The sequence below is a fragment of the Phodopus roborovskii genome, unplaced genomic scaffold, assembly GCF_943737965.1.
Source record: "Phodopus roborovskii unplaced genomic scaffold, PHOROB, whole genome shotgun sequence".
Lineage (NCBI taxonomy): Eukaryota > Metazoa > Chordata > Mammalia > Rodentia > Cricetidae > Phodopus > Phodopus roborovskii.
Window position 1 is genome coordinate 5,509,704 of NW_026126541.1, and position 15,741 is coordinate 5,525,444.

General features: G+C 46.2%; 1 protein-coding gene across 4 annotated transcripts in view; it reads right to left on the minus strand.

Moving 5' to 3' along the window:
- Window positions 1-15,741, minus strand: part of Vti1a (vesicle transport through interaction with t-SNAREs 1A) — a 295,186-nt gene that overhangs the window by 115,031 nt on the left and 164,414 nt on the right. For 2 of the 4 annotated variants that reach the window (XM_051199648.1, XM_051199647.1), the window contains 2 exons: window positions 5,129-5,199; window positions 4,550-4,611 (listed from right to left, as the gene is read on the minus strand). In XM_051199648.1, the coding sequence (XP_051055605.1) occupies window positions 4,550-4,611; window positions 5,129-5,199 (133 nt within the window). Of the gene's footprint in view, window positions 1-4,538; window positions 4,612-5,128; window positions 5,200-15,741 lie in introns of all 4 variants that reach the window. The other 2 variants (XM_051199651.1, XM_051199649.1) reach the window with 1 other exon arrangement.

A 15,741-nucleotide genomic window follows, 5' to 3' on the forward strand; every position in this document is an offset into this window, starting at 1 on the left:
GGCTTGAGAGCACTGCTGGGACTCAGATATTGCAAGAAGGCCTGGAACACGGCACAGCACAGGGTTTCCTGCACAATGAGGTCAAGCAGGGGTTAAGCGCTAAAGCAGCCTCTGGTCATGTAAAATAGGCCTCTTTGCTTTGAAAACGCGTGTCTTCGGGGTGCAGACCTCACACCTAGACTTACAAATGTCCAATCATACATTTATATTTTATCTGTCATTCTACCGACCATCTTGAGAAGTAAAATGTAGTTTCAAGGAAAGGCCCTGTTATCCTCCAGACTGAAGCAGCCGTAACCCCAGAACACTCACAGTCTAGTAGTCAGTGCTGGAGGGCCCTTACTGAACTGACTGCAAGGGCCCCAGGGAAAGGAGCCCTCACCATTGCAGGAAGCACCCGGCAGCATGCACAGTAACCCTGGAAAGTACCTGACACTGTGCTTGTCATAGAGGAACTGTCCCTGATGGACCCTGGCACCAGCACGCATGACATAGTAACCCTAGCATATATGGCTGTAACATGTCTTCCAACTTCATGCCAAGGGAGCTCCCAGACTACACCTTTGATACATTCTACGGGAATCTAGGTATTGCTAGAAAAGAAGACAGTACTGATAAATTATCAGTTACTATTTACTCGAGAGGCAAAAGAAACAGAATCATAATTTCCTTTCTTTCTGAGTAAGTCTTAAAATTCCCTAATGTTATTTTTATTGATTCTTTCCGCTATTTGGTATAATAAGAATCACAGTTTTTTTTTTTTTTTTTTTTTTTTTTTTTTTTTAAAAGAGAGAAGTAGAATCCTCAGTGAAAACACAGGTGCTTGCTAACACACACACACACACACACACACACTCACACACACACTCACTCACAAACGGGAAGAAACACTTGAGCCCCCCAGTGATACCCACCACCCCCGAACACGGCCTATTACAATAATCACATTTTGTGAGAGTCAATGGGAAATCCATCCTGTGGCTCCAGTTACCACATGAATGGCTACTTGTTTTGTAGCCATTTCAACTATTATCTGAATCACACTTTATTTAAAATCTGTCTAGAGAGCCAGGAAATGAACAGTCTGTCCAAGGTAGCTCTCCATCTATGTCAGGAGACAAGAAAAATCGCTTTCCAGGAATCAGCTATGGCTTCATTCTGATGTCATGTTTTCCTATTATAATTCTGAACAGACCAATTTTCTCCTTTGTTTTCTTTCTTTGGCAAGATGGTGTAGCTACATGAAAGAGAATTTCTGTTTGACTGCCTGAGTTGCTATCTCACTGACAGACATGTCAATATTTTCCGTATAACTTAATTTCTTGTGAAACATTTTGCAGTTTATGATTAAACAAGCCATATTCCATTTCCCTCATTTTCTCCCGTCATATTACTTTCATAAGCCGTTTAAACCACAGCACGTTCCCCACCCACCCTTCCAGCTGTTTGTGCTTCTGGAGTCCTTCTGGGGGATCTGCAAGGGGCAACTGGAGGAGAGTCAGAGCGGCTTCCTCAAGAGTTAGGTAATTCCTGTGCGCACACAACGCACTCTGCAATGCAGCACTCACAAGAGGAGAAAGATGTGTCTGCATTTCTGAATCCCTGGGCTGTCCACACAGACAATAAATGTTTACTGAAGACATGAATAAGCAGAGGAAGAAAAGGAAAGAGGTGCATGAAGGGGAGGAAGGGAGGAGGGAAGGGAGGAGGGAAGGGAGGAAGGAAGGAAGGGAGGAGGGCGGAAGGGAGGAAGGGAGGAAGGAAGGGAGGGAGGGAGGGAGGAAGGAAGGAAAGGAGGAAGAGAGGAGGGAAGGAAGGAGGGAAGGAAGGAAGAAGGGAAGAAGGAAGGAAGGGAGGAAGGAAGGAAGGGAGGAAGGAAGGGAGGAAGGGAGGGAGGAGGGCGGAAGGGAGGGAGGGAGGAAGGGAGGGAGGAAGGGAGGGAGGAAGGGAGGGAGGAAGGGAGGGAGGGAGGGAGGGAGGAAGCCAATAGAAGATGAAGAGTGTGGGAGATGGGAGCTCCAGAGGCTGCAGGGCCTGTAAACTTTGTGCTTACTAATTTTCATCGTCTCACAGATGACTAAGTAGACACAGGTACAGACTGTACATACGAACACGGGTCCCCCTGTCTTTGTGACAGAATAGTCACTGTTAAGTAAGCTGATGCAAACTATGGATGATATCCTGTCATTTCTGTTCACTGTACAGATGGATAAGAATTTATAAGAATTCTCTGGCTTGTATTTACTCTTCACTGCAGAAAAGCCAGTGGGCTTAGCTGCCCATCGGTAAGTGCCTCCTCTTCTTTCACAGCTCTGGAGGTGACCTGTGAGCACAGGGCTCAATACTAGACGCTTTCCTCAGCTGGAAACACCCCTTGCCACACACGGTAGCCTTGCAGTGTTAGTGTGAGGCAGGGGTAGAGAATGTGGCTTCTTTCGCCGTACGCCTCCTCAGTGTTGGGGAGGACGATATGAGGACCAAACATCAGCCAGAGCCTTGAGTAAAAGACTGTGTCACACAAAGGGGCACTGGTCCCCAATTTAAGAGACTTACTCTTTAGGAATTAAGTCCCACAAAATGCAGCCTTTGGCCAAGTGTTTGCATTTCCCCACACACAGAAATCAACTGTCTAACTTGTAGAGCTGTAATCAGAAACAAAACCCTAACGGCCACCATGCATTCTGAGTTACAGCACCGATTGAAGGTGCCTTCCTAGGTGTCTGGGCAGACACCCGCATGCCAGCTGTGTCTAGCAAAACATGCTACTCTATATGGAGCACCAAAGGTGCCTAGAGCATAGCAAGGTGATGCCCATCCGGGGATTGTTATCTCTGTTCATCCTCGAGACACACCCAGTGAAGGGACACCCAAGGGCACTGCACAGGTGTCATCGTCCTCGGCCTCGCTGCAGAAAGCCCAAAGGCTGCAGAAGTTGGTTGTGTTTTCACCTTCTCTAAATGACTTGCAAATTTATTCAAACACAATATGAAAGGGTGCTCTATTTGTTGAGATAACTGTCTGCACTGTCCTGGACTCAGGGGTGAGGTACACCAAGCAGAAACGTGGGCAGGAGCACATTGGCTTAGAAAGCCATAAATCCTTATTTGGATCTGCCAACCTGAAAGCCACGAAGAGCCTGAAGAGACTGCTTCCTAAATGCTACATCTGATTAAGCCATACCATCGAGTGACAGCTGAACTTTAACATTAATATGATATTATTTAAATAACCACATGATTTTTTTTTTTACACTCAAAATGATGAATGATTTCTGGACAGCTCAATCGACAGAAAGCAGGAGGACCCTTTAATGAGATTTGGTAAAATGGAGATATGCAGAGTGCTCGTTACAGCTCATATCCCAGGGTCCCCGTCCCCCGTTCCCCTCCCCCACCCCACCCCCGCCCCCGGAAGCAAGAGGGGCAGCTGCCCTTTCTTTGCGTTGTCTTTAGGCACTGAAGCATTCTTTCAGTTGGCAGTGCTCTTCTCTGTGGCCTTGGAGCTTTGCCTAGGTCATCTACCTACTGCTCTTGGGCACGGAACTCCAAGGCTTTTGGTTCTGGGTTAGGCAGGCACCTCCGGGGAGGCAAGGATGGAGAGGAACTCGGTAGGTAATGCCCTGGGAACTTGGTCTCACCACTGAGGGGGTCATAGGGAAATGCCACCATCTCCTAACTTGTAACAACTATACAGTTACTTGGTTCTTACACAATAAATGTTTAGCACAGCAAACAGCTCTGGAAAAGCACTGTACATAGATGTGTGGCCAGAGGGTCTCCAACTGCTTCGTACAGTTGTCTGAAGAGAAGAGCTCCCTCTCTCTAGGGCCACTCACCTCCTCATCCACCTCACCCCTCACACCTCCACACTGACATGATCATGGTAGATGGTCTTTTTACTCCGTGAAGTATTAGTGCAAAATAATTATGTGCAGACGCAGAATATTACCCATCTTCATTCACTTACCTTTTTATATTCTTCTGAATATTTTCCATCAATCAAAGCTTAGTCACACATGGCACTTAAAAGATTACTCTGATAATTGTGATATTCTTAGACATCGTCCTTAAGTATGTACATGATAAAGTCAAACGGCTTCCCCGAGCAGAGCAGCCTTCCTCTCAGTATAACAAGCGAAGCTGCTACCCAGCATTTCCCGGATGATGGCAGGCCTGCATTTCCTCGGAAGTCAGTAGGCCCCTGCCATGGGCCTTCCCCAGGCTATGAAAAAACACTTCTTGTCTAACCCCAATTTTCCCATAGCTTGAGGTAAGCCCTCCAGATCAAGCCTTGTCTCTAATCTGAGTTACCCCTATGTGGCTCTGACAAAAAAGGGTTAAAACTAGAGTTGTATTATTTCAAAAGGGTTTTGACACAGCCTAGGAGGGAAGAGGAGAAACTCGGGAGCCTGTAAAATGCCCCATCCCAGTGGGATGGAAACAGTTAAGGGACGGGAGGAATCCAGGTGCCGGTACAGGTACACCCCAACCCGATGGGACAGAAACAGTTAAAGAGAAAAACGGAAGATGGCTCCCTACCTGGCTCTTACCTTCGCAACATCCCCGTCAGGATCCTGGAGCTTTTCCCCAAGTTTGCATCTGTCTCCCGAAGCTGGAGGGAAACAGAAGAAAATGGAAGAGACATTAGCACTCAATGAGTCTCAAGCCCCGGCTGAATGATCACTGAAGCCACGGGGAAGAGCCAAACAGTAAGACACGTGCACTTATGACACTCCTGTGGGAATTAATCTTTAATACAGGAATGTGCAAGGTCCTCAAACTATAAATGGGGACAAAATGAAGTTGGGGAAGGATGAGGACACTTACATACTCTTTGCTCTCCAAGACTGATACCCTCCAAAGTCTCCCTCAGTAGACTCTCCCTCAGCCACGGCATGGGGTTAAATAAATATATACCTGGAGGGCATGCCGAGATGAGAGGGCTGGCTGCTTGTGCCTCCATCTCAAGCCCTTGTAGCCTCTCCCTATACTTGACCCTCGCTCAGCCGAGACATCCTCATGCATCTGGCCTCACGGCTGTGCAGTTGCTATCTCCTGTCCATCCCAGTGACCTTTATCCCCTGCCTTCTCACGTAAGAACATGTAAATGATGCGAGATTCACACTCACTCGTTCACGTGCTCGCTGTATCTTTTCTCTGTCATGACTCAGGTTTTCTAACATCTCTTGGCCGATTTGCTCTATGGAAAAGAAAAGAAAATGTAAGGAGCAGTAACTTAGGGTGCATGTAGAGCACTCAACATACAACCACAAGTACCGGAATGACCATGGATTCAGAGCCAAGATTAGAGCAGTGTCCCTTACATACCAGGTAGATTTTAATTAATGCATTTGATAAAATTTTCCTATCTTGAGGATTACTGGATGCAATTTAAAATCCAGCAAGCCGGCTGCAGCCAATATGGCATCACGGAGTTAGTGGTGATGTGGCTTTTCCAAGGCCACTCAGGTAAAATCCCCAGCATGATGGAGGAGAGCCCGGGTGTAGTGATGAATTGTGTCAGCACTGTGGAGGCGCCCGCCCCTCTCTTCCGGTACTGTTTACTATGTAAGTCAACATCCGTCTACAGCAGTTGTGACGTGGCCCTCAGTTTTCTCCCCTACTGCATTTAGCGGCAGTGAGGCAATGGCTTTGCCTGCGCGCTCACGCAGGCAAGAGCTCATTTCGTGTGTTCTTAGTTGCTGTGGATTCTTGAGTTGAATCAGGTGAGGGCGCTTTGCCTCCCAAACGGTGAGAGTACTGCACTGCATGGCACTTAGCGTTCACTAAAAGCTGCACTGTGGCCTGCAATGAGGGTCTCCCTGTCACGACCACCTCACTTGCTTGCCACTTGGCAGTCCCTCTGCCCTGACTGTAGCCACTTTTTGCCCACCATTCACCATCACCAGAAGGAGAAGAACCTCAAACAGCCTTTGCAGAGACCAGGCACCTAAACGGTCACAAGCATTGCCGTACACATACCCCCAACACTCTCACAGCTTTGAGAGTACTTCCCCAGCTCATGATTTACCACATAGTGTCTCTTCTAGGATACATTTCAACTCTTTATCACTGCCCTCACAGAGTCTCTCCTTAAGGTACAACTGTAAAACATACACAGTTCCTAGCAGACCGTGTATCTCATCACAAAAATAAAGACAGCGAAGGAAGCAGAGAAAGCTGAACATCTTTCCTCCTGGTTTTGGACTGAAACTGCTAGAAGCAGCTAACTTTGTCATACTGTTTCTACTACTTTTAAGTTCTTTTATTCATTAAAATATGGCAATTATAGCTAATTTATAACAAAAATCCATAATATGAATGACCACCACAAAGTCATCATTTCAGGAAAACACTCTTTAATACTGCTTCCTGTCAAAGCAGACCATATTGTAATACGATTTCAAACAAATGGAAAAGAGACACATATCACTGATACTGTGTCTAACATCCCAATGGTATCCGTGGAAAGGATGAAGAACTGAAAGAATGAGGTGGACAGGGAAGTGAAGACTCAGCAAGGCCGAGACTTCCTTCTTCCAAGCCTTTGGGGCACAGCCCAGGAAGGCAGTCCTGGGGATGGAGAGCAGAGGCAAGAGCCTCAAGATTGTCGGGTTTGCCAGGGGCAACGCCGCTCTGAAGCGATCTACAGACTTCTACTAAAGGAGTCAATGGAGCGAGAGGTCGAGAGCCGGACCATTGCTGGAGTCATAAGCCATACCCACAAACTCCTTATTCCCAGGGGCCTGACAAAGCCCTTCATTTCTTAGCCACTATCTTAGATTTTAATACGCAACTAAAGAAAATCCCAGGGAGCTATATTAGGAATGATTAGTCTTATGGACAAAGGAATGTACAAAGAAGAGAAAACTCATATATCAAACAAAACAAATTGAGGAGATTGCTTTTAATAGAACCATTTATCAGACAGTATTAGGTATTAAGGAATTACTTAATTTAAAGAGTATAAAATGGTTAGTTTGATTTTTCTTGAATAAAAAACAGCAGTAAAGAATTCAAGAGGGCTGGAGAGAGGGCTCAGTAGACAATCAGTTCCCAGCATCCACACTGTCGCTCACAACTGTTTCCATAACTCCAGTCGTGGACATCTGAGGGCACCAGACATACATGTAATGCAGATACACATACAGACAAAACACACACACACACACACACGCACACACACGCACACACACACACACACACACACACGCACGCACACACTAAAACTACAGACAAAACACCCAAACACAAAATAAAACTAAGAAATATTGCTTGAAAAATGGAATCTGGGGGCTGGAGAGATGGCTCAGTGGTTGGGGGCACTGGCTGCTCTTCCAGAGGTTCTGAGCTCATTTCTCAGCAAGCACAGAGTGGCTCACAACCATCCATAATGGGATCTGATGCCCTCTTCTAGCATGCAGGCACACATACAGATAGAGCACCCATACACATAAAATAAATAATTCCAAGAAAGGAATTTAAACGCACAGACTTGAAACAATGGCAAGTGTGACATGCCACGTCTGCACTTAAATTTCCCTGTGTTCTTTGACAGGAATAGTTACCATGTACCTATGATGATGCAGCTAGAGATGCATGCTTTATCAGTAGTGTCTTTGCTGACCGTTGGGCATCTTCCTGAGGTTGCGAAACAACGGGAAGCACAGAATCATACTGTTTTCTGTGTACTGCAGCTCTACATGTCAGTGTGACATGATGGATGAATTCCTGGAAGGAAGACTTCCTGTCCTCCTATTCTCTCCACAAAGGTCCTGGGAATCATCTTGGGGATACAGCACTCAAACACATAAAATGAATTGTTTTTACAATTACACAGAATCAATCACAGCGACCGTCGTCCACAGCCATTTTATTTATAGGGCCCACACTTGCAAAGGTCTTTGGCCAACACTGCATCTCCTCTTCAGCCTTTCACATAGTGTATACAATAGGCATTCAATGCTTTCCTGCCTCTGAGTGAGCGGGCGGAACTAAAGAGGAAACAGGTAACCACAAATCTAGCGGGGCACTTCCTGCAGGACCTGCCTGGCAACTCCAATGTAGATAAGATCGAGGCTGAGGAGTGCATATCTTGGAAAGGCTCATGCGTTTCCATTCATAAAATAATATTTGACAAATTGCAAACACTTATCATGAGGTAAATACAAGTGGGTCTTTTAAAAGAAGTTGCTGAAGAAAGAAATCGGATCTGCACTTCAGCAGTGAATGAATTAAAATATTCCCTGTGGAAAGTCAGATGTGACTGAAGCTTCTATCATGTTACAAACATAGCTGAAGGAAAAGGTGCCTCAAGTCTAACTCAGCACAAAATGTTCCATTTGATAAATTCAAAATATGTATTTTTAACTTTTAGCCATTGTGCTACACGCAGTACACACTCCAGAGGGCACTCAGTCCTCAGCACAACTGAACTTCCTTTTTACAAGCTTTGTTAAGGATGTGGTCTCCAGAAAATTATTTTTAAAAGTGAAGAACACCAGTTAAGTGTTCTTTAAATTGCCAAGAGGAGACAAGGTTATTTCCTGACGCTCGAAAACCCCATTAGAGCAGGAGGAGCAGGGGGAAGGCACCCACAATGGCCCAGCTGTTACTTACAGAGCCCCCCAAGAGCTATGCTGGACAGAGGATGAACATGGTATTTACCACAACCTGAGCTTTGGACATGGTGACTAGGGACTTCTGGCCACCGAGTCTAACATACGGGAGAGACCTGAGGGAGTGGGTCTGTCACCCAGGTTTATCACCTGTCACCTGTAATGTGTCCTTGGACAATGGGTCTGGAATTACACCCCAGACTTAAGGACTGCACTCAGAATCTCTGGAGTTCCTGACACAGGGACAGTATCATGCCACAAAAACTCTTTTTCAGACATCTCTCTTCATGGAAAAGCAGGACACGTGAGAAGTTTCTGCATCCTCTGTGACACAGAAAGTGCACAAAGACCCATTTCCCTGGAAACAAGGGAAACCCAGACAAAATGGACAAGAGCAGGAGATGCAAAGAAGAGCTGATGAATTCTACAGAGTTCAAGCACATCCTAAGGTGAGGGGGGGGCATGCACATCCTAAGGTGAGGGGGGCGTGCACATCCTAATGTGAGGGGGGTGTGCAAGCACATCCTAAGGTGAGGGGGGGCGTGCACATCCTAAGGTGAGGGGGGCGTGCACATCCTAAGGTGAGGGGGGGGCGTGCACATCCTAAGGTGAGGGGGGCGTGCACATCCTAAGGTGAGGGGGGGGCGTGCACATCCTAAGGTGAGGGGGGGCGTGCACATCCTAAGGTGAGGGGGGGGGCGTGCACAGTCCAAGCACTGCCTGTGTGGACAGGAGGGGTACCAGGCAGATTGCATGACTACGCAGGCTTACAGGACAGTCTAGCTGAGCCCTGCACGCCAGTCCAAGCTGTTTGATCTGATCATTTCCCCTCTATCCATCTGCACCAAGGAAGACGCAATGGAGGAGGTCCTGGCTGGGAGAGAATCCCTGCACATCCTCAGACACCCTTACAGAGCTTGTGCTTAACACACTGTTAGAGGCAAGTGTGTCTCAGTGTGGCCACACATCTGAACCTACAGGTTAACCCATGCTCACATTGAAGACTAAGATTTTTGTTTGTTTTAAATTTTGAGGCAGAGGTCATGGTATGTAGTTTAGGGTGGCCTCAGACTAAAACTTACCTGTCCTCCTAATTCAGCCGTTGAGGGCTGTGATTATAGGTGTGTACTACCATTCCTGGAGACCATGCCTGGAGAGACTCTTTACTCTCCAGGCAGCATCAACACAGGTTGGGGACATAGTGGCCACAGAGAAAGCCAGCCTGAAGGGAGATGCAGCTCAGCAGCATCTCAGGTTGACTTCTGGGAGACTCTGACTGTACCTAGTCCTAGCACAGAGTGACACCATCAGAGGCAAACGAACCCAGCAGCGTATACCTCAGGACCCACATGGCTTCATGCACCAGATGCAAACAGCAGGAAAGAAAAAGAAGTCAAGAGAAAACTCCACAAACACCAGCAGCCCAGCAACCTCACCTGGTAGGATTATCAACAGACTTTTGGAGGTAGCCAGTGAAAAGATGTGTTTTCAAGAGATAGCAGGAAACTAGAAGAGACGAAATGAAATTCCATAATGAAAAGAAACAGATTCAGAGATGAATCAAGTGTTGATCAAACAGAAGATCCTTGAGTAGGAAGGAAGAATCTTGAATGAAGATAGGTTAACAGAAATGATCCAAATTGGGTGACAGAAGTTAGGAGAAACACATAGCACAATGTCAGTATCTGTTAGATAGTTGGAAGGGGACTCTAACCATGTCATTAGAGGTCTCGCTCCAAAAACAGGTTAGAGAAAAGGGAAGGAATAAAAAAGTACTTGAAGAATAGCCAAGACTTCCCAACTTGGATTTTAAAGACCAAATCCAGAATAACGGAGGTTAAATTTTTGTCATAAAAAATGAAGACAATAGACCATTCCAAAGTGTTGAAAGAAAAAAAAAAAAACATCACCCACGTAGTCTTCATTGAGCAAAAATGTCCTTCAAAAGTCAATGTGAGGTGTACGTGTGCGCGTGCATGTGCATGTGCGTGTGTGCGTGCGTGCCTATGCGTGTGTGTGCATGTGTGTTCCCCCTGGTTCCCTCTAGTTACCCAGGGGCTGGCCGGCGAGTCCTTGGAGCCTTCTGTCTTCACCTCCTCAGCCACAAGACCATAGCTGCCTGCCACGATGCCCATTCTTATGTGGGTGCTGAGGATCTGAACTCAGGCCCTTGTGCATATCCAATAAGCACTTTACCGAGACATCTCCCTAGCTCTTCAACAGTTTTTCCCCTCCTCCTCCCTCCCTCCGTCCTTCCGTCCGTCCCTCCCTCCCTCCTTCCCTTTTCTGGAGACAGGGTCTTCCTATGTAGCCCTGGATAGCCTGGAATTAATTGTGTACACCAGTCTGGACTTGAACTTACAGAGATCTGCCTACTTCTGCCTTCTCAAATAAACCAATTTTCTGACAACTGAAAAAGTAAGAAAATTATCCCCCAGAAGCAAGTTACAGAAACTGTTAGAGAAAGTTCTTTACGCTGAACAAAAGTGATACCAGATGGAAAATAGGATGTGCAGAAAAGAATGATGAGTACCAGCAATGGGACACCCATAAACAAATATAAAATACTTGTCCCATTCTATTCTTCAAAAACAATGGACTGTTGAAAATAAAATGATGGCATAGAAGCATATGCAGAGGTAATACATACAAACCACAAACACACAAGACAGAGAAGCGATGGAAACACTCAGGTCCTAACCCTGCAGCTCAAAAGGACTTGGAATGGAGCTGCATTTGGGATCTTGTATCCGTTCAGCTGCTTTCTAGTCATCATACCCTAAATGGTACAGGACAGCAACATCCACATAGCATTCATGCTGTTGCAAAGTTATAAGCAATGTAGAGATGACCCGAAGCAGAGGAGAGGGTGCATGCAGGTCGCATGTGAGCATGGAACCATGTTCTGTGGCCCAAGTGAGCCTCCATAGGTTGGGTATCCCCAAGAGGTCCTGGAACAGATGCCCGTGTTTCCCAGAAACCAAGGCTCTTTGGTTATGTGTGAGGTCTAACCCAGGGATGGAAATTGTGGCTCTTGAGCTTCTTAGTCTAAGACAGAACTGACCAGGCAGATGGGACAATATTAATTTATTAATTGATTAAATTAAAGAATTCAGCTCCTCTGTGGCATTAGAACGTTTGAACTGTTCAATAGCTCCAGGTGCACAGTGGCCACTCTGCCACTGGAAGGTAGCAGCACGATACACCTTCTCCAGAGTGACCTCCCTCTGCCTTAGGCTTTAACACCCATTCCAAAGCAAGTAGGGATTTCACTTTGGTTGAACTTTAGTGAAAACACTTCTCTGAGCCTTAGTTTCCTATGAAGTAAAGTGAGGTTCAGACTGGATGATATGGCTCTAAAATATCAGGACACAACGGGTCCAAACACAAGGCTCATTTCTTGGAAGAGTACAAGAATCAAGTCAGCAATGCATGATGAAGGATACAGGATGCGTGCTAGAGAAACAGCAAACCAATGTGTTTGTTCTAGCTTGCATGTACGTGTGTGTGTGTGTGTGTGTGTGTGTGTGTGTGCGTGTGCACATGCACGTGCATATTTTAAAGGAATTATGTTTGAACATTCCCACTACAGCAGCTGAGTGTATATTCTATTTTGCTTTAGGATGATCACATCTATCATTAAGCAATTAAAAAAATCATTAGTGTTACTTTTATCAAAGTCATAGTAGCAGAACCTCCCCTCAGTTACTGGTTTCCTGCAGATAATTAACAGATACTATTCCCAGGGCCCAGAGACATCAGTCAGTGGAGCTGTGCTCCCAATAACTATGCACTGGAATGAGCAGGTACTATGTAAATTGAGGTTGTTAAACAAAAGCAACAATGTTAATTATAGCTCCATTCAAAAATAAGACTGAATGGGCTCTATTCTGTGAACCAAGACCAGGACAGCAGGAAGGACGCTCCTTCTTCTTGCAATTCAATAAGGAACATAAAAGGCAGGAGATGAGGGCAGAAAATCTGAATGGGAAGCTGTCAAAACATTCCAAAGGCTCACATGTACAATTCACCCAACGTGTGTTTACTTAGCGTGTTCAGCGCCATCCAGCTTCCCAGGGTGAATGAATTACTCATTATAAAAACAAAAAAGAAAAAAAAAAAAAAAAACCAATAGGACAAAAAACCCTCAAGCGGGACAGAAGTACGGACAATTGACTGCAGAGTGATTAGAAAGTCTTTGTAGACGTCATCAGGGGCTGAGTCAATCACTTCCTGCACGCCAGTGAACCGTGAACACATTTCTGCTTACATCGTATTCTAACCATCTGCTTGTTCAAGGAGTCACTGTTAGGCTAACAAACATTCTCTTCTTAAATCGAACGCCATTTTGACCACTTTTCAGCTGATCGGAAACAACATGAATTAAAAATAAACTTCTCTCTCTGATTGTGAGTGCACGTGCGCGTGTGCACGTATGTGTGATTTTATGTGCATGAATGGCCATGCTTGTCTGAGAGCAAGGATGTGGAGGTCAGAGGATTTTGTCCGGTATTAGTGCCCACCTTTCCCTCCTTTTGAAACAGGGTCTCTCCTTTGCCAGTGGGTATGTGAGGCTAGCTGGCCTGTGAGACTGAGGGGTTTCCTCTCTTGCCTCCATCTCCTTTAGGAATGCTGGGATTACAGATACACACTGCCATTCCTGGCTTCACGTGGGGCCTGCAGACCTGGACTCGGTCCACAAGGGACATGTGGCTGACAAGAGCTCTCCTCCAGAATGAAAGGGACAAAGGAACTCAAGATTCCCCAAAAGTTATGCTACCCTATGGCAGTGAAGAAGGAAGGACTAGGGAACCACGCAGCTTGAGACTCTACCTGGTCAGATGGCAAGGGCTGGTGACGCTGGGTGCTGGACACGGCACAACTCTGCAGCTTTGGCCTTAGAGGGGGCGGCCACAGCCAACACTGTTGGAAGAGTTTGCTAAAGTTCTAGAGTTGGCTCTTGTTTTGCTTTCTTAGCAAGCACTGAGTCTGAACAAGTTGAGCTGGAACTTTCTAGGGGCAGAGAAAAGGCACCCAGGCTTAAACAAGCCCTTGTGGGAACGAATGAGCTCACCCATTCAACACACACGAGCAACAAAATGTTATTGTTGACGGGCGTGCGCAATCCCTCTGGGATTATTTTTACTTACATTGTTGAAGGTTGTTTATTGTCTGCTTTGTTTTATGTCATGGCACTGACTCTTACAGCTCACAGGAAGGAAACTGGAATCAACCTTCTTACAGACTGGGTGCTGAGAAGCTCCGAGAAGCTAAGTGATTCCCCAAGGTTGGCGGGTAGTCCAGCCCCTCGGCGGAGCCCTAAGCAGACGCTGTGCCAATGGCAGCCACTGCACTTTCACTAACCCAACAACGGCTAGCAGCACAGGCAAAATTCAGGCCTGCCAATTTGGAGCTGCACTTTGCAAAAACAAATGAGAAAACAGGAAGCTCAAGAAAGCATGGATAGCTCAATGCTATAAATCAAATGGACAGAGCACAAGGGAAAGGGGGGGGGGAATCCCTCATATCTTAAAGAAAGAAAAGCTAGGTGAGTTTTTTTTTTAAGCACACCGGCCTCGTGTGCAGCCTGCCCTCAGGCCCAACTGGCTCATCTTTCCAACTTCCTCCTGCCATCAATTTAGAGTCCCCGGGCCTCTCTTTGGGATTTTGTGCACACTGGAGACTCCTGACAGGAAGAACACAGGCTGTGAGGACCATCTTGTGTGCATCTTCAGAGCGCCCAGGGGTGTGGCAGGCTTTGATCTCACTGTTGGGAATAACAGCACCCAGGCACACTGCTACACCTGTATTTCTTGTTTGCAGATTTGTTTCTTTCTTTCTCCCAGCCTCTGCTGCAGGACAGCTTCTCGCTGTAGAACTCTTCACGGGCAGCTGCTCTCAGTGTAAACGTCACACTGTGCTGATGACTTCCACATTGTAAAACACAGGACGCAGCTCTGTGAATAAAAGCCCCTTGGACAAGGCCGTGATGTGGACACTTTTTCTGGGGGGAGAGGTTGTTGAGGCAGTGTGTGGCTACATAGCCCAGGGTAGCCTTAAAGTCATGTCCTAATGGACACGTGCTAGGGTCACAGCTGTGTATTTTAGCTTTTTCGTTCCTTCAAAAAGAGAAGAGAAACTGATGTTCAAAGCCCACGCATTTCCTCCATGTTAGTCAGGGGTGAAGACAAGGGCGTTACATGGAGAGAAGGTTGGATTTGGCTCTTTAGCGTTTGCAGACCGTGGCCAGGCAGACTTAGTTTTCCAGGTGAGGAATAGGTATGGAGCAAACTGTTCACCCCTTGGGTAGAATGCAGAGAGAAAGGTGTGGGGTCCTGAAATACTCTTCTAGGACTTGCATCCAAGCCTCCTCCTTCATAAAGATTTCACTTCCTCCCAAAAATGCCACCCTGTAAACTAAGACATCAGTCGGTCTTTGGTCATGGGACTTCAACATCCAAGTCATGGCATCCTTGAGAGAGCAATACCATAGATGCGATGTCAAAAGTTGGCATCCTTCTTATTTTTAATTGTGGAAGTTTTCGGTTTCATTCAAAGGGACTGGGATGACCACTCACTCAGTAGTGTGGCTGTTCCAGCAGGAAGACCTGAGGTCTGTATCCTTTCTGACCCGTTTAAGACACTGGGATGCTCTATATCAGTGTACACAGTTAAAAACCTCATTTCTAAACTACCTAATAGTCACTAAGCATTGAGGAGATTGGTGGTAGGACTGTCCCATCTGAACTTCTGCAGCCTGGGACACAGCCCAGGCTGCAGCTAAGTGTGACAGATCAGCCAGCCCTGAGTGTCGGCTCAGCAGTACATTGGTACCTAAAACTGATGTTCAGTAACAACGACCTCATCACATAAGAGTAGAAAAGAGGCCCGCTCAATCCATCGAAGCACCTGAGCACATCAGAATAACAAGAACTGTAGGTTGAAAAGTTAAGCCTCATAGAAATGTAAGAGATATCATGTGTGTATCTAATGTACGTCAAATCCCAGTAGACGGTAAGCTATCTTAACATGAGAACTCACTCTGGTGAGGAGACAGCAATCTTAACAGAAGAACTCCAGTGAGGAGATGTGCTTCCTGTAAAGGCAGATGATGGCATTTCCAG